Source organism: Nicotiana sylvestris, chromosome 8 (assembly GCF_000393655.2).
Source record: "Nicotiana sylvestris chromosome 8, ASM39365v2, whole genome shotgun sequence".
NCBI classification, from domain to species: domain Eukaryota; kingdom Viridiplantae; phylum Streptophyta; class Magnoliopsida; order Solanales; family Solanaceae; genus Nicotiana; species Nicotiana sylvestris.
In genome coordinates this window covers 127419505-127438587 of record NC_091064.1, presented here as the reverse complement: position 1 = coordinate 127438587, position 19083 = coordinate 127419505, and the positions used below count along the sequence as shown (strand labels likewise).

At 38.7% G+C, this 19083-nt stretch overlaps 1 protein-coding gene across 1 annotated transcript; it reads left to right on the top strand.

Annotated features, from left to right (window-relative positions):
* The first annotated feature begins 15701 nt into the window (after nucleotides 1-15701).
* On the top strand, nucleotides 15702-18859 carry LOC138875649 (uncharacterized). Its single transcript, XM_070154502.1, has 5 exons — nucleotides 15702-15991; nucleotides 16139-16495; nucleotides 16981-17218; nucleotides 17309-17507; nucleotides 18540-18859. The coding sequence occupies exons 1-5, from the start codon at nucleotides 15702-15704 to the stop codon at nucleotides 18857-18859; spliced, it is 1404 nt and encodes a 467-aa protein (XP_070010603.1).
* The last annotated feature ends 224 nt before the right edge of the window (nucleotides 18860-19083 follow it).

The following is a 19083-nucleotide window of genomic DNA, read 5'->3' as shown; positions in this document are numbered from 1 at the left end:
AAATTATCGAATATAAATGTTACCCATAACCACACAACTCAAATATATAATTTTTTCACCAAATTCGATAATCAGTTCTGTGGTTAAATCCCATTTTTATAAAATCCTAGGTTATTCAACAATCTTCTAAAATTTCCATATTTTACATGTTAAAATCTACCTATAATCTATGTATTAAACTTATATTAGGTAGGAATTACTTACCTTCAATAGCTATCTGAGTACCCCTCTCCAAAAAGCTCCAAAATCGCCCAAGGAAATGAAAAATCAGAGAAAATGGCCTAAGTCCCGTTTTCAAAACAAGTCTCTACCCCGGCATTCCTTCTTCGCGATTATGGAAGAGGCCTCGTGATCGTGAAAGCAAACAACCATGGCCAGAAATATTTGACCATCAGAAACAATCGAGCAGGGCCTCGCGAATGCAGAGACTTGTCTGGCTTGATTTACGCGAATGCGAAGACCAACAGTGTGCCACCTAGCTCCAGCCTTCTCTACGCGAACGCGGGCCCATTCACGTGAACGTGAAGGCCACATGTCCCAGACCATTATGAACGAGGACTGGCTGTCACAAACCCGTAGCACAAATTCTTAGTCGCCCATTTTTCCTCCTTCGCAAACGCGGCCCCTCCGCCGTGATCGCAAAGAACGAAACCAGAACCTATAGTGACAACATTATGGACTTAGCTCCGGGCGGTCCAAAACTCACCCTAACCACACTAGATCCCCGGTAAACTGCCCCAACAAGTCCAAAAATATAATAAGAACCTGTTCGAAATCCCGAATGTGTAAAACAACATCAGAACTAAGAATCACATCCCAGAATCAAATTGAATCAACTTATGAACTTCAAACTTCTCAACTATCTCTGAACGCTCCGAAACATACTTAGACTACTCGGAATGATGCCAAATTTTGCATGCAAGTCTTAAACTACCATACAGAACTATTCCCATGCTCATAATATCAAAGTGACTTCGATAATACCAAAACCTACTCCAAACCAAACTTAAAGAACTTGAAAACCTTCAATGCGCCAACTTTCAATATAAAGCGTTGAAATGCTCCCGAGTCATCTAAAATCCAATCCAAACATACGCCCAAGTCTTAAATGTCACGACCCAAATCAGAAGGCCGTGACAGGCACCCGATACATTACTTAACCAAGTACCAACACAACGTGTCTTTCTTATAACACCATCATGGGTAAATGGTCCAGAAGGGCCATCACAAGCTAACCAACATAAAACGGGAATGCTAGACATACGGCAACCCCAACATTATATAGAAACTTATACATGTGACATACGGACCTCTAAGGTCAACATGATTATTTGTATACTCAAAACACAGGCCGACAAGGCCATACAGGTATCCATATACATGGTATCTATCTACAAGCCTCTAAGATTACATAAACATCATAATGGTTGGGACAAGTCCCCACCATACCAATCAATACATGTCCAAATCATACTGACCAAATAGGCAACTCCGGAGGAAGTGGAGTGCACCAACACCTTCCAATAAGCTGATAGCCTACTAGGAGGACTTTCAACCTGTCTATCGGGACCTGCGGGCATGTAACACAGCATCCCCAGGCAAAAGGGAAGTCAGTACGAATAAAGTACCGAGTATGTAAGACATGAAAACACAAATAAGAACAGTAGTGTAAAAAGAGATATAAGAGATATAACCTGTAGCATCTGAGTGCTTCTAAGGGATACTGACATGAAATACACGATATATATATATATATATATACGCATAAACTTTTAAAAACATATGCCTCTGTGGGCATCATCATCATCATATCCTACACGACCTCGAAGAGAACTCGGTAAAAACATACCCGACCATCATATGGCTCGGTAGAATCATACCTAGCCACGTGGAGCTCAGTAAAACCCAAATGATTAGTGGTTTCACAATAGGTGTCGTACCCGGTCAACTATAGCACGGCTCGGTAGAGTAAAATAGATACATATATATAATGCATGTTGGACTCATGAAATCACGTTCTAAACCTTACGGAGTGACATAAGGTCGTTGCACGCTCAACTAACATTATGGACATACATACCATCAATATGAACCTCAATAGGATTCAAGGATCATACATACATTTTTATAACGACTTTATAAGTAAAGAACAATATAGGTAGCCTTAGTTGCTAGGAGTAGAACCGTTATGAAATAGCGTATTGTTTATGTTCACTTCATTTTAGATCATGCCAAAAGGAAGAAGGAAGTGCCCTAACATGCCTTAATCCCGTTTAGTCCTTAATACCTTCCAAGCAACTCTTCAAACAAGTCAACTCAATCTATTATAATATAAGGAGATTCAAAATTAGTGCTCAGCAAATGCTAAGTCTGTAACTTAAGCTAGTAGCTTATTTACGTAAATTCGGGCAGCATATCCCTTGTAACAAAGGCCTCATCCAATACCATATACCAACAGCAACAATCAGAGAAATCCATCAACATTTAAATAGCAATAACAAGACACCATCTAACAACAACAAGTCACAACTACTTCACGATGAGAGGCAAGCTCCGATTGGAATCCGTATAACCCGTATCACCCCTTATAGACTTCTTACATTAACTTAATAGTACCATTAACATGATAATGGATTAATTCATCAATGATTCCATCCTTATACCACAAATTTATAATAAAGGAAATAATCCTCAGCTCCAACTATCTTCAATTAGTAACTTTATTCACTTGTTCATGTCTACTCCATCCATTTAACTTAATCAATATCAAGATAACCTTAAGCACATGCGAGAACACAATACACATACCCCCTACAGTAACTTCAAGTCAAAATCCAAGTTATATTCGGCTTACAACAAACCTCAATGGCAATACAACACCATAGAAGTGACTTAAGCTAATCCAAGTATTATCTTACAGTTTATCATCCTAACAACTTTACCAACATACAAGAAAGCTCAAGCACAATTAGTAGGCTTTTATACTCACCATAGCAAATAGCAAAAACTTGGACTTTCATTGAAACACATCCCACAACAATCCTCAATGACAACTCAACCTCAAAGAAGTGTTGTTCTTCACAAGAACTAAGTTTTGATGTTGAAATATGGTATAATCACTTTGGAATCTCTTCAAACCCTTGTGGTATCTGTTTAGAAGGGTTAGTAGAAGTTTGGAGACGAAGTTGAGTTTAAAATGAGTTAAAAATAGGCGTCTAAATTGTTTATAATGTGAAGTAGGTCGACCACCGCGTGAGTGGATCCCATTGGAAGCAGCTTGCGCGGTCTTGCAAAAATGCGAATATCCCTCTACTGCGATGTCGTATCAACAAATGGTTTAATGCGTTAGAATTTAAGTTGAAAATGAGTTAAAAATAGGCGTCCAAATCTTTCATACTCTCACGTATGAAAATGTGGGGTGTAACATCATTCCCCCCTTTGGAATATTCATTCTCGAATGTTGACTGATGCGCTTATCATTTTCTTAAAATATAGCTCTTACGAATATTTTAATGCTCTCCTTGCCATCTAGGCAACTATTTTGTGAATAAATCCAATTGTCGGGGCATTCCTCCCCCCCCCCCTAGACCTCTTTCTCACGCCATGACATGTGGTCGGAATTCTTCCAATCTCGTAATTGTTGCTACCTTGAGTCATGCAGTATGTACAACTATGTCCTTGTATCAGCGCCTAGCGACTATTCTCCCCTTTTTCCTCCATCTTTTAGCCAATCTCTAAGCCTCACTTTATGAAAATATTCAGAAATATGACAAGCTGTGCCTCTAGGCATCTATAAGTGTACTGAAGTTCTTCACTTGGTACTTTATTGAACTTATGACTATTGATATATCTTGTTTTATAGCCTCAAATATCTATCCTTATGGCTTTGCTGCATCTAGGCAGGTCAAACTATACCATAACTCTTACTTTTGTTTTATTAATACCGAGGCCTATTACCCAACTCCAGGTTATTCTCTCGCTACTTATCCTACATGTATAAATCTAAGTCCTTTAATGCTTCCTCGTTAATGTTCATCTTAAGAATGACAGTCTAATCTCATCACATACTTTGGAACTTTTATAATCTATTGTTGATTCACCTTAATGTTGATCTATAATCCACCACTGATAACTTGCAACCTCTTACATAACACACTATCACTAGGGCTCATGTCTCATCGGGGAACATCTGAAGTGATTTTTCTGATCGACCTAGGGATAATAATATACTTCAATAACTGTATTGAATAGAATCCCACCACGATTCATCTTATGGGGGTATTCTAATCTCGTGCAATTCATGAAAACCCTTTCTCATTAAATCATTACTCAATCAAAGGCCCAAGAGTCATCCTCTTATCTATCACAATTACACCCTTATTCTACCACCAGGGAAGCATTTCATCTCTTCTAATTGCTCCTAGTCTTAGACTCCTCTGAGTTCATTCAGGTTGTACAGAGCTTTCTATAACTTCCGGAAACCATCAACTCTCATGTATTTTGACGGGTTTAATCTCGAGGACTTACCTATTATCGTTACCTTCTCACTCACCTTTTCTCATCCTTACTCCTATCAACCTAAAACCTTGTCGCTCTATGATACATTATCTTGCAACCTACACATATCTATTTATAATACTCGCAACCTTCCTTTAACTTGCTAGCACCACACATTTCCTTCTGTGCCTTCTCCGTTGTCTTTAAATTTAAGCAATTATTTTTCCTGGTTGTTCTGCCACTTATTGCATGAATACTTGGCTTGTCTTATTGCCCACGAATACTGTAATTTCATGTACCTCATATTATCTCAAACATCACCTTTTATTTGTTTTTTTTTCCATTCATTAGCCACGATAGGTGCCACATTCTTATGGTGTGCATACAACGTTGTAGTAAGATTGTTGTTACAAGACCATATCTTCTTCAAGTTATTAGGCTTAGGTTGAAGCCTTCTTCCTTATTTACTCAGCTAGATTTTATTGTAGTACATAAGGAGACCTTCTTACTCTTCTAAAGGTGCAGGCTTATTAAATTTTATATCCGAAGGAATTTTTTAATGATTTTACTCGCCTATAATTATCCCTAGTTACTTACCTCCACACCCGAGTGCTCGTAGGGTTCCTTCTGAACTAAATTTTTTGACTATTCCTAGTGACAGTCTCTTTTAATTCCGTAGCACTTATACAGTGCCTTTAACTACCCCAACTTCTATCTGAATATTTCTCAAAGATCATGATGTCCTATTTGCAAGACTGAATTCACTATGTTGGGGTTCACTACGTTTATCTTTCTTGATCTTCTAATTTGTCTGTATCCTCTTGTCTAGCCATAACTAGGCTCTTCCTCAATCAATAGTAACTACACGTTGGTCCATTCTCATACCTATATTTTATGTAATGTCTCTTGGCTTATGTCCTTTGTCTCAACTTACCTCTCGCATAGGCTTTTTATGTGTCAAGTGTCCATTCACACTTATTTATCAATAACATCCTATGGGAAACCTTACTGCCTCTCCCCAGCGCCATGCTTGCATAATGTTTTGGAGTTGTATCATATCTGAAGGATCTGAATAAATGCAACCTCATCCCTTTTGCTTTTTTTTACCACATTCTTCATTTACTATTCCATAGTTACCTAAACCACATATCTCCAGCTTAATACCATATCACACCATCTTGCCCCTTTAGGGGAGTACTAACATTTAATGCTATGAAGATTTACCAATAAATGTTTTACCTCTTCATCTTTGGCGTCTTTTCACATTTTCACGGACTCTTACTTGCCTTGGGGTAACCCTTCTGTACCAGCGATAATTGAAGGTGACACCCAGTGTAACTGGCACACTTAGTCCCTTAAGCTTAACTCTACTCACAGTGCTTGCTTTAGGGAAGCATCTTCATGAATGACCTTTAAATGTTAGTCTTTTGTTGTCCATTCTATTATTGCAGGAATGTGATCTCTGAAATTGTCACGATGTCGACTATTATCAAATCCTCCAGTCCCTAATTCATGTTCGGTTTTATCTTGTTTAATAGACCATACTAATTTCTGTTATTATAGGGGGTCTAACTTTGCCTTCTGGAAATCATGTTGGACTCACCAACTCATTTCTCGAAATGAGGATACAACCTTTGCCCTATACTCTATTATTGTCTCAAGGCATGTCACCTCTTGTCTTTTCCTTCACTTAACTATAGACTCTATCATCGTGTCAAATTTTGATTTACTGTTGTCACCTATTTATCACATCTTACTCATAATACTTTATTTACTCTCTTCTTATTCACCTGCTAAGATTTTTATTTATCAACTTATTCTGAAACTTTAACAAAACATTCTTTCGCTTTTAGCCCCCATTGCTCCATGCATTGGCTCTTCGGGTCATCTAACATTCTCTCTTTACTAGGGACGGGAACCATACAAAGGTAAATATTTATCCCTTCTATGATTCCAGCGCCAATCTTATAAATTTTTCCAGACATTCTAGTATTAATATCTAAATGTACTATTCTATATTGTACCATCAGGGTGTCTCACAAGGAGAACTATTACCACATTTGTAATATCCTTCGGAAATGTAAGCTAATGATAATAATCCATCTACCATTTTGGGTTACTCTAACCCCAACTAGATTTTGCTATCCCTTCTTCTATTAAACTATATCTGTCAACTCCCATAGGGCATAACTGAGATGGGTGTGGCCAATTGTACATACCTCAGTTACTGTTGAAGGAAACTCAAAATGCTTATATTTCTATGCTTGAATTGCAAATACTGATAATCTCCATTAGCTGGGTACCTCGTGCTCTTTTTCAATTTGCTTTTTTTACTTATTGAAACTTGTACCCACTTCCTGATTCTCTCGTCTTTCTTTATCATATGGGCGGATAGATATTAATTCCTTGGGGATCCTTATAAAGAAGCTCACACATCTTAGTACACACATGATTTGCTGAAGACCTTACATTTACTCATCATAAGCATGATGCAAAATCAAGTTCCTCTAACTCAGCTCTTCCAGAGCCACATTCAATCTCTTACCAACTGTCTTTGGGGATGCATGTATCATTTTATTACGACTAAAGTCGAATTTAGGAGTTTGAACTCTTAAAATTGAGCTCTACCACATGATCCAAAATAAGAAGAAAGAGTGATAGTCCTAAATGCCCTGTAGCCTCCTGCTTATAAGTGTGGTGCACAACACACCCATAAACATGACTCTACTAGATACGGCTTGTAGACTCCCTAGGAAAAACTGCTCTGATACCACTTTTTCACGACCCAAATCAGAGGGCCGCGATAGGCACCTGATAAATTACTCAACCAAGTACCAACGTAACGTGTCTTTCTTATCACACAATCATGGGTAAATGGTCTAGAAGGGCCATCATGAGCTAACCAGAATAAAACGGGAATTCTAGACATAGGGTGACCCCAATATGATATAGAAACTTATACATGTGACATACGGGCCTGTAAGGTTGACATGATTATTTGTATACTCAAAACATAGGCCGACAAGGCCATACAAGTATCCATATAGATGACATCTGTCTACAATCCTATAACAGTACATAAACATCATAAATGTCAGGACGAAGCCCCGCCATACCAATCAATACATGTCTAAATCTTACTGACCAAATAGGGAACTCCGGAACAAGTGGAGTGCACCAACCCCTTCCGTTGAGCTGATAACCTACTAGGAGGACTGTCAACTTGTCTATCGGGACCTGCATGCATGAAATGTAGTGTCCCCAGGCAAATGGGATGTCAGTACGAATAAATTACTGAGTATGTAAGGAAGGAAAGCATAAATAAGAATAGTAGTGTAAAGAGAGATATAGGAGATACAACCTGTAGCATCTGAGTGCCTCTGTGGGCATCATCATCATCATATCGTACCCAGCCTCGAAGGGGACTCAGTAAAAATATACTCGGCCATCATATCGCTCGGTAGAATCCTACCCGACCATGTAGAGCTCCGTAAAACCCAACTGATCAGAATAGGTGTCGTACCCGGCCTACTATAGCGTGGCTCGGTAGAGTAAAATAGATACATATATATAATGCATATTGGACTCATGGAATCACGTTCTAAACCTTTTGGAGTGACATATGGTCGTTGCACCCTCAACTAATATTATGGACATCCATACCATCAATATGAACCTCAATAGGATTCAAGGATCATACATAGGTTTTTATAATGACTTTATAAGTAAAGAACAATATGGGTAGCATTAGTTGCTAGGAGTAGAACCATTATAAAATAGCATATCATTTATGTTCACTTCACTTTAGATCGTGCCAAAAGAAAGAAGGAAGTTACTTAACATACTTTAAACCCATTTAGTCCTTAATACCTTCCAATAAACTCTTCAAACAAGTCAACTCAATCTATCATAGTATAAGGAGATTTAAAATTAGTGCTAAGCAAAGGCTAAGTCTGTAACTTAAGCTAGTAGCTTAATTACGTAAATTCGAGCAACATCTCCCCTGTAACAAGGGCCTCCTCCAATACCATATACCAAAAACAACAACAACCATAGAAATCCATCAACATATAAATATCAATAACTAGACATCATATAACAACAACAAGTCACAACTACTTCACGACAAGCGGCAATCTCCGATTGGAATCCGTATAACTCATATTACCTCTTATAGACTTCTTACATTAACTTAACAGTATTATTAACATAATAATGAAGTCATTCATCAATGATTCCACCCTTATTCCATATATTTATAACAAAGGAAACAATCCTCAACTCCAACTATCTTCAATAGTAAATTTATTCACTAGTTCATGTCTACTCCATCCATTTAACTTAATCAACATCAAAATAACCTTAAGCACATGAAATAACACAATACACATACCTCCTAAAGTAACTTCAAGTCAAAATCCAAGTTATATTCAGCTTACAACAACCATTAATGGCAATACAACACCATAGAAGTGACTTAAGCTAATCCAAGTATTATCTTGCAGTTTATCATCCTAACAACTTAACCAACATACATGAAAGCTCAAGAACAATTAGTTGGATGTTATACTCACCATATTCAGTATCAAAAACTTGTAATTTCATTGAAATATATCCCACAACAATCCTCAATGACAACACAACCTCAAAGAGGTGTTGTTCTTCACTAGAACTAAGTTTTGATGTTGAAATATGGTGTAATCACTTTGGAATCACTTCAAACCCTTGTGGTATCTGTTTATAAGGGTTAGGAGAAGTTTGGAGATGAAGTTTATTTGAAAATGAGTTAATAATAGGCGTCCAAATCGTTTATAAAGTGAAGTATGTCGACCACCGCGTCAGCGGGTCCCATTGGGAGCTGCTTGCGCGGTCACGTAAAAATGTGAATATCTCTCTACTCCAATATTGTATCGACAAATGGTTTGATACTTTAGAAACTAGACTCATAGACCTTCAATTTGGTAGGTAGATAATCCCTTAATTCTAAGTATTTGGAGAAAATCTTAGCTACATTTGACCTAATTTTCAGCAAATTTATGAATGCAACTTGTTGTGACCTTTGCCAACTCTTATTCCACAACTTGCTTGCTTTCAAAATGTAACAAATGACTATCATATGATTAAAACAACTTATAGAATAACCTCCTTATCATGTTAAGAACCCTAGTCTCACCCAAAGTACATGCTATAACATTTCAAACTTGTCGACTTTCGACAAAACTTATTTTCTTTAATTGGTTTATCTTCTAAGCTTTCCAAACCTCTTGGTAATTGTTATTCATGATCTTAAATATTTGTAACCTCCAAGGTAATATGATTAACTTACTTTATTTTCTTCCAAGTATAATCTCATTTCCGAACTTACATCAATGGCTTACGACGTACTCTCACGTATGAAAACGTGGGGTGTAGCATAAAATTATCATACAAATGTATTGAGGCCGTCAAATCCCAGTTCCAAGGTCATTTAGTCAAAATGTTGACTCAAGTCATTCTTTACCATTATAAGAAATTATTAAGGAATTAAGTGTTACAATTTTAACCTGAACCCTTACAAACCCAAATTAACCATTCTCGCAAGTCATAAAACACTAAAAGAGCATCTAGAGAGCCTTTATTATGGGAACATGGATCTAGAAAGCACAACGACCAGTCGGGTCGTTACCGTTTTAAAGCCATATTGGCATACTTATACATCTTAGATGATGCAAGTACCACATAAAGCAATTATTCTTGAATATTCTAGTAGTTAATATGTTGTTGTATTCAATTTTACCCCAAGAAAGGGGAATGACTGAACATAAGCTTAAGCTCAGAAGATGTACAAATTAAGTTGTGCTCAACTTGACAATTACAACCAAAAGTGGAGGATTCCTATTCCATTTTTTCAACCTTTTATTTTTAATGATGTTATTCCATTCTTTCCACTTATACTAATGCAACCGGCAATGATGATAAACAGATGCAAGCAGAAATGCAAACAATGGCAATAATATCTAGTAATAAAATTAGCACATAATATACAACAAAAATGATAAATAAACCTAGTTGGAGTCCGGTATATGAACCATTTTTTATCCATTCTGCTCTATTTGAGCTTGTTCTCAACCTAATACTCAATAAATAAATGCTGAACAAAGATTGCTAAACATAGTAGGGAAGCAACCATTCTACTTACCTTAGCTAGCATTTGGATAGATGAATTTAAAAGTATACATTTTTAATTAATTTCCAAACTAACTCAATCTGAATTGCTAACCCCACTGTGTATCTAGAAGACTTTAGGCTTTATTTTATTGGGTTTATAGTACCTCCTTGAGTTGTTTCAATGTTGTCTTTTTTTCTCTGCGATGCCTATTCTTGTAGATCTTCAAAAGAGGAGGCTACTTGGTTTAAGGAATACAGTTGCGGGCCTTTTGGAATATTGATAATAGGCTAGATTCATGTAGTTTGGCGACTATTTATGCCCAAACTTGACTATGATTTACCGTTTTAGGATAGTTAAATGACGATAAATTGGCTCTAATTGTGAATTTCATGTTTTGCAGGAGCAAGTTGCACTTATGAGGACTTAGGACAGGTTTTGGAGCTAAATTAAAGCAAGGGAAGCCCCTCGGAGCTGAGTACGTGTGAAAAAATAAAGAAAAGAAGAGATAAAATGATGAACCATCTTAGCGCGGCCTTAGCGCGACCGCACTAGTCCAGAAAATCGAGGCAAAACACTATGCAATATGCACGGCCGTTAGCGCGGCCGCGCTAGTCCAATCTAGAGCGCATAAGTTTAGGGGTAAACTTGAAAGTTTGGGGGTAATTCCACTTAACCTATAAGAGGTCCATCTCACTCAAAAATACATTATCAAGGTTTTTACAATTTAGTTGAAGGCAAAAAGAGGAAAGAGGCAAGGAGGATAATTCGACATCGAGTTCTACCTTTCTTCCTTTATATTTATCATTCATGATGAATTTTTCTGTTGTTATTATGAACGATTATGAGTAGCTAATTATTTAGTCTAGGGTTTTGATGGAACCTGTTGAAGGATGAACTTCCTGTTATGTTAATATAGTTTGCCCAGTTTAATCTCTATTGCCCAACTACGTTCTTATTTTAGTTAATTGATAGGATCCTCAATTAACTGTGCCTGTTTAGTATGTATTAATTAGGAGATAGAGTGCATATTTAGGTAATTGTTGAATAACACCACTCCCAAAGTATATGAGGAATCAATAACCGAGGGCTTAAAGGTGGGATTAGGGATAACGAACCCTTGGGTGCAATCTAAAGTGAGTTGCAATAAAAGCCAGCTAGCGTAACTCGGGAGAGTGCGTCTAGTAAATTATGGTAATTACTCCGGAGAGATTTATGGTAATAAGAGTGCTCATGATTGAAAGAGACGATTAGGCAAATCTATGCAAAATATATCATGAAGTGATTCCATCCATAGGAGAAATCACAACCTTAGATCCTTCTCTTATTTGTTTATAACTCAGTCGTAGTGTCACGCCCCAAAAACCGTGGAACGCGACTGGCGCTCAACCGAGTAAACCCGACTGAGCAAGCCTATTAGATTTCATTCTACCCAAAATAGTTCATGAATAAAGAGGGAATGTTAACCCACTTTATCAAAACGCTAAGAAATCTTCCATTAGAAACTTTCATTTCATTTCCGTTAAGAACTTCATTTATAGTTTTCAAAATATTACAAGTTTAATGAGAAACATGCTTATCAAGCACCAACGTTTCTAGTCTGGACTCCCAACATCAACCACCACCCACAAACAGTCTACGGAACCTCTAAATACAATAGAAGAGTAATAGGGAAATGCCGGCAACAAGGCTCCGGCTATACCTCAAAATGTGATGAGAAAATGAACAAAAGATACATGAGATAACCCTCGGGATAGAGTGGGGATCACCAAGACTGCTGGGAAAAGAATACCGCTATCACTGGATGATGCCGCCTGCTGTGGAACCACATGTATCATTAAACGATACAGCACCCCCAACAAAAGGGACGTTAGCGCCATCGAATAGCACTAGTATGTAAGGCTAATGTCCTCTTTCAGAATAGAATAACCATACAAACAAAGCAACATGAAACAGTAAGTCATTTTGTGACAAAACCATTTTGTGAAAGATCCTACCATCCCTCGTCCCATCCATAGCTCAAGACCTCACCAAATACTTTAAGAACTCATGCATGCAAGATAACAACTCCAATACCCACAAACTTTCTTGATAAATACCCATCTTTAGCTTAATTCAAAATTAACAGTTAGGGTGTAGAATCTTACCTCAAGGATGAAGACCTAGTGTGTTTTTCCTTGTTAATCTTTCAAGATTTGAGCATGAATTGAAGAAAAATTGATGAGGGACACTTTCCCACTCTAGGGCATTCTCTCACTCAAAAAATATCTGATTTTAGCTAATGAAACAATCTATTGCATTTATTTGGCGAAATGAGGCTGTTTTATAACAAAATCCCAATTTTTTGCACAGCCGCACCGCGTGGGGCACCACAGTTATGAAAAATTTACTCAAAAAACGTTCTTGAATGCTCTTTGTACCTCCCCACAGGCGTGCCGCATGGGGCGCCGCGGTAGAGTAAAATTCTGCGCTATTTTTGGTAACATGTTCATAACTTCTGGTAGGAATGTCTGAGTGACAAACGGTTTGAAGCATTGAAAACTAGACTCAAATACTTTTCATTTGATAAGATATTAATCATATAATACCTTATATATATATATATATATATATATATATATATATATATTTAGATATGCTCGTTCAAAGTCTAGACTAGTGCATGTACCTTTGGAATCTTAGCCTATTATGAAATTTTGCCATTTGGCTTACACTTAGGCCTCTCCTTGGACTCCACCTTACTTATTATATGACTCACACACTTCTTTACCAAATCCAATTCACTTACATCATATCTATAGCACATAACATATTCTAATTAGTCTACCTAGCACCCCAAAATCCTATATTGTTTCGCAAAATTTTTTCAGGGCCTTACACATAGTTAGCATTTAGTTTACTTAACTTCATTCGGTTATAGTTAGTAAGAATATCACCAATAGTTTTTCAAAATATCTGGAAAGTTGATTACGGAAAATTCAGTAAGTTAGACAAAAGTAATTGGTAGGTTAATTCCCTGTGGGATTCGACTCTAAGCTAAATACTCGGATTATATTTGCAACGACCGCTTGTACTTTTTATAAGGGATAGTTGAGAGTGATAAAATTTTGGCACCATTGCCGGGGAATTAACAGTGTTATCAATTATAGTAGAAGGAAATACAAAAATTCTTAGTGTAGCCAGTTTTCTTTATTTTCAACCTATACATTGAAATTTTAAAGTTTGTTGACTTGGTTGTACATGTGCATGCCTAGAAACTCATCGAGAACTGGTGAACTATTTGAAGCATTATCAGATCCCGAGAAAGTTTTCAAGGACTTCAATCGGGCCAACCGGAAAAACAAACAACAACAATCAACTGAACAACTCGAACCAGACATGGGGGATAATGTGGTAGATCCAGTTGCACCAGTAGTGGCGCCTCTTGTGCTAGAGGCGGCTCTATATGTCTGGGCGCAACCAATATCAGAGAATTTGGCCAAAACGATATTAGTCTTGTAGATAAAGACCGAATCTTTTAAAATCACAAACAACATGTTGCACTTGTTGCAAAACAAGGGACTATTTTCGGGGTCATACAATGAAGATCCTCAACAACACTTGAAGAATTTCCTGTCAATCTTCAAAACTCAAAGGCAACCTAATGTAACTCAGGAAGCAATAAAGTGGTTGTTGTTTCAATTCTCAGTGACAGGAGCTGCCCAGACTTGGCTAAATTCACTCCCCATTAATTCCGTCACGGCTTGGGAGGAGTTAGTCAAGCAATTTATGAATAAGTTTCATCTACCCAACAAGACTGCTCAGCAAGTTAATGAAACTTTAAGCTTCAAACAGAAACCAATGGAAACACTACAAGAAATATGGGAACAATTCTAAGAGATTTTGGTTATATGTTCGCACCACGATATTCAAGATTAGATGTTGCGGCAGTGGTTTTACATGGGTCTGACAGATAGCGTGAAAGCTAATGTTGATGCTTCAGCTGGTGGAGCATTCTTGAGCTAAACATGGAGAGAAAGCCGAAGTCTGCTTGACAAGATGGCACAGAACTCAGGGTAGACAACAAGGAATGCACCTATCACTCCAATAGTTCACTCAGTGCCCTTAGATCCATCCAACACTCTTGATGAAAATATGGCCACCTTAATGACACAAATGAGTATACTCACCAAAAAGGTGGAAGAGTCCGGGTAGAAGCAGCAGGTGCACATTGTAGATACAACCAATGGGGGCTTATGCACATCATGCATTAGTCAGCCAATTGGTAGCCAATGGAATGCAGAAAGTGATCATCATCATTACCCTGAGGACATGAATTATGTGTCTAATTAGGGGAGCCAAATACAGGGTGGTCAGAAATGGGGCCAACAGAATCAGCCATTCAGGCTAGTTCAGCCAGAGCACAACAATGGAAACATGGGAGCTATGCGACCTCACAATAATGTGGCTCCCTACCAAAGGCCAGAGGGATACAATAATCAAAATCAGCAGCAGGGTTATTACCCTCCTCAGCACCAGCATGGTGGGAGATAGGACTAGACTTGAGGTAATGATGCACCAGGTTATTAGGTGAAATGTGAAAATGAGTGAAAGAGTAGATGCAAATGAGTCAGCTATAAATAATATTGAAGTGTAAATGGGACAGATCTCGATGTATTTGAATAATCATCCTCATGGGACATTGCCTACAGACACTCAAGTAAATCCAAAAGATCATGGCCCAAAACAGCTGATGGCAGTGAGTCCACGTAATGGCAGAGACACAGACTTGGAGCAAGAGAGGGCTCGAGATAGTAGACAGGCTGAGACACTTGCACCAGTGCCCATTGAGCTGGATAATTCAGCGAAACTAACAGAGGTGACAGTACAACTTGCCCAAGAAGAAAGTAGCACACAGATTGAGGATGACAAATAAGCTGAGACATCCCAGGAACATGTAGTTGAGGTGGTGTCTAACAAAGAGAAAACCCAAATAATTTGGAAGAAGAGACCTACAGCACCATTCCCATAGAGGCTGGCCAAATACTAGAAAGAGGAACAATACAAGAAGTTCTTGGAGATGTTGAAACAAATCCAGGTAACTATTCCATTGATTGATGCTTTGAATGAGATGCCTGGTTATGCAAAAACGATGAAGGACTTGATGTCCCAAAAATTCGACTTCCAAGATTTGACCACAGTGACTCTAACTCAGACATGCAGTTTTGTGGTGACTAGACCAGCTGCTGAGAAGTTGTCTGACCCAGGAAGATTCACAATTCCTTGCATCATTGGTAACTTTTCCTTTGCCAAGGCACTTTGTGTTTTGGGGGCTTGCATAAATCTTATGCCCATGGCTATCTATAAGAGGTTGGGGATTGGAAGAGCTAGACCCACGTCTATGTTATTGTAGCTGGCTGACAGAACTATGAAAAGACCCTCAGGTATTTTGGATGACGTGTTAGTACAGGTAGGGAAATTTGTGTTCCTTATAGATTTTGTGACTCTGGATTGTAGAGTGGATGAAGCAATTCTCATAGTTTTGGGAAGGCCGTTCTTGGCCACAGGGCGAGCCCTCATTGATTGTGAAACTAGGGAGCTCAAAATGAGGTTGAACGATGAGGAGATAACCTTCAATGTGCAAAAATATATGAGGCGACCAAGTGAATTCGCCAATTGTTCTCTTATTGATGCCGTGGATGTAATCGTGGAAGAGGATGATGAGATATTGACTATTGAGGATACTCTTGCTGCATGTCTTGTGAATTTAGATGAGGTGAATGGGAAAGAATTAGTAGAATGGGTGTTGGCTCTAGAGGGCAGAGGGTTTTGGGAGAAAACACTGGAGTTGAAGCCACTGCCCGCCCATCTCGGGTATGCGTTCCTAGGACCTAACTCCACATTACCTATTATTAACTCATCTAGTTTGTTAGATGTGCAGGCACAATAGCTTTTGCAGGTACTCAAGGAGGGCAAGACTACCATTCGGTGGAACATGGCAGACATTAAGGGGTTCAGCCGGCATATTATATGCATAATATTCTGCTGGAAGAGGGGCACAAACCTTCCAAGGAGCACCAAAGAAGGCTGAACCCCAACATGAAGGAAGTGGTGAAGAAAGAGATTATTAAGTGATTGGATGCGGGAATCATTTTCCCCATCTTTGATAGCAACCGGGTTAGCACGGTGCAATGTGTTCCTATGAAGGGTGGTATGACTGTGGTAAAAAATGATAACAATGAGCTGATCTCTACAAGAACCGTCACAGGCTTGAGAATTTGTATGGACTATAGGAAATTAAATCTGGCCACCCGGAAAGACCATTTCCCACTTCCCTTGATTGATCAAATGCTTGATAGACTGGCAGGGAGGTCCCACTTCTATTTTCTGGATGGGTACTCAGGGTACAACCAAATCTCTATTGCACCAGAGGAAAGAGAGAAGACATCTTTCACATGTTCATATGGAATTTATGACTTCTGGAGGATGCCTTTTGGCCTATGCAATGCACCCGCCACATCCCAAAGATGCATGATGGACATATTCACTAACATAGTGAAAGATATAATGGAGGTGTTCTTGGATGATTTCTCATTGGTGAGAAACTCATTCGATGAGTGACTTACAAACCTGACCCGAGTGTTGAAGAGATATATAGAGACTAACATTGTACTTAATTGGGAAAAGTGTCATTTCATGGTACAAGAGGGTATTGTCTTGGGACACAAGGTATCAAGCAAGGGAATCAAGGTGGATCGTGCTAAAGTTGATGTGATAGCAAAGCTGCCACCCCCCACATCAGTCAAGGAAATCAAGAGCTTCCTCGGGCATGCCGGTTTCTACCGGAGATTCATAAAAGACTTCTCAAAAATTGTCAACCCTCTCTGTAAGTTGTTTGAAAGATCACCCTTTCATGTTATCTAATGATTGCAAGGTAGCATTCGAGGAGTTGAAAAAGAGGCTAGTCACAACACCTATTATTTTTGCTCCCTGTCGGGAGCAACCATTCGAACTCATGTGTGACGCCAGTGACTATGCAGTGGGGGCAGTGCTAATACAATGGAAAGACAAAATATTGCACCCAAATTACTACGACAGTAGAACGTTGAGTAGAGCTCAACTGAACTACACTGTGACGGAAAAGAGATGTTGGCCATGGTGTTCGCTTTTCACAAGTTCAGATCATACCTGATTAGCTCTGAGGTAATTGTATATACTGATCATGCTGCTCTCATGTACTTTATTGAAAAGACGGATTCCAAATCGCACCTATTCATTGGGTGCTGATACTACAATAGTTCGACCTAGAGATTCGTGACCGTAAGGGCACAAAAAACCAAGTGGTTGATCATCTATCCCGACTTCAAGGAGCGGAAAACTCAGTTGAGGTAGAGGATATTCAGGAAACCTTTTCAGATGAGCAGCTACTCGACACAAGCCTTGAGGAAGTGCTATGGTATGCAGACCTTACAAATTACCTGGAAAGCAGTATAGTTCCCTATGACCTTTCCTCTGTGCAAAAGAAAAAGTTTTATCGTAACTGTCGCATGTATTACTGGGATGAACCTTATCTATTTAGAATATGTGTTGACAATATGATCCGGAGGTGTGTCCCCGAGATAGAACAATCTTCTGTTTTGCAGGCATGTCACGCATCGGCATATGGTGGATATTTTGAAGGAGTCAGGACAACAGCAATAGTGCTAAAATCCGGGTTCTGCCTTGCCAACAGTGTTTAAGGATGTACATCAATGGGTGAAGGGCTGTAATGAATGTCAGGGAATCTGGAACATTTCCCATCGCCATGAGATGCCCATGAACCATATTCAAGAGATTGAAGTGTTCGATGTATGAGGGATAGACTTCATGGGCCCTTTAGTTATCTTCTTTGGCAATAAATACATACTTGTTGCTATAGATTACGTGTCCAAATGGGTGGAAGCTGCATTACTCCCAACCAATGATGAAAGAGTTGTTGTAGGGTTTTTGAAAAAGAATATATTCACCCGTTTCTGGACCCCAATAGCTATTATCAATGACGGAGTAACTCACTTCTGCAATAGAGCCTTCGAGAAATTGCTAGCAAAGTACGATGTGAGCCACAAAGTGGCAACCCCATATCATCCTCAGACCAGTGGACACGTCGAAGTGTCGAATAGAGAGATAAAGAGTGCGCTGACCAAGACTGTGAACGCCACAAGAACTGATTGGGCAAAAAATCTAGATGATGCACTCTAGGCCTATAGAACTGTCATGACCCAAAATGATATGCTGCGATGGGCACCTGGTACCTTACTCAACCGAGTACCAACGTAACGTATCTCTCTTACTACATCATCATATACATGTGACATATGAGCCTAATAGGCCAACATGATTATTTATAAACTCAAAACATAGGCCGACAAGGTCGTACAATCTTTCACGTACACAACATATGTCTACAACCCTGTAAGAGTACA

What these genes read in the sequence shown, in the direction of transcription:
- LOC138875649 (XM_070154502.1), top strand. Translation starts at nt 15,702, where the DNA reads ATGTTGAAACAAATCCAGGTAACTATTCCATTGATTGATGCTTTGAAT. An exon ending in CCCATGGCTATCTATAAGAG is followed by an intron (nt 15,992 to 16,138) that starts GTTGGGGATTGG and finishes TCTGGATTGTAG; the next exon opens with AGTGGATGAAGCAATTCTCA. An exon ending in CCACTGCCCGCCCATCTCGG is followed by an intron (nt 16,496 to 16,980) that starts GTATGCGTTCCT and finishes AATGCTTGATAG; the next exon opens with ACTGGCAGGGAGGTCCCACT.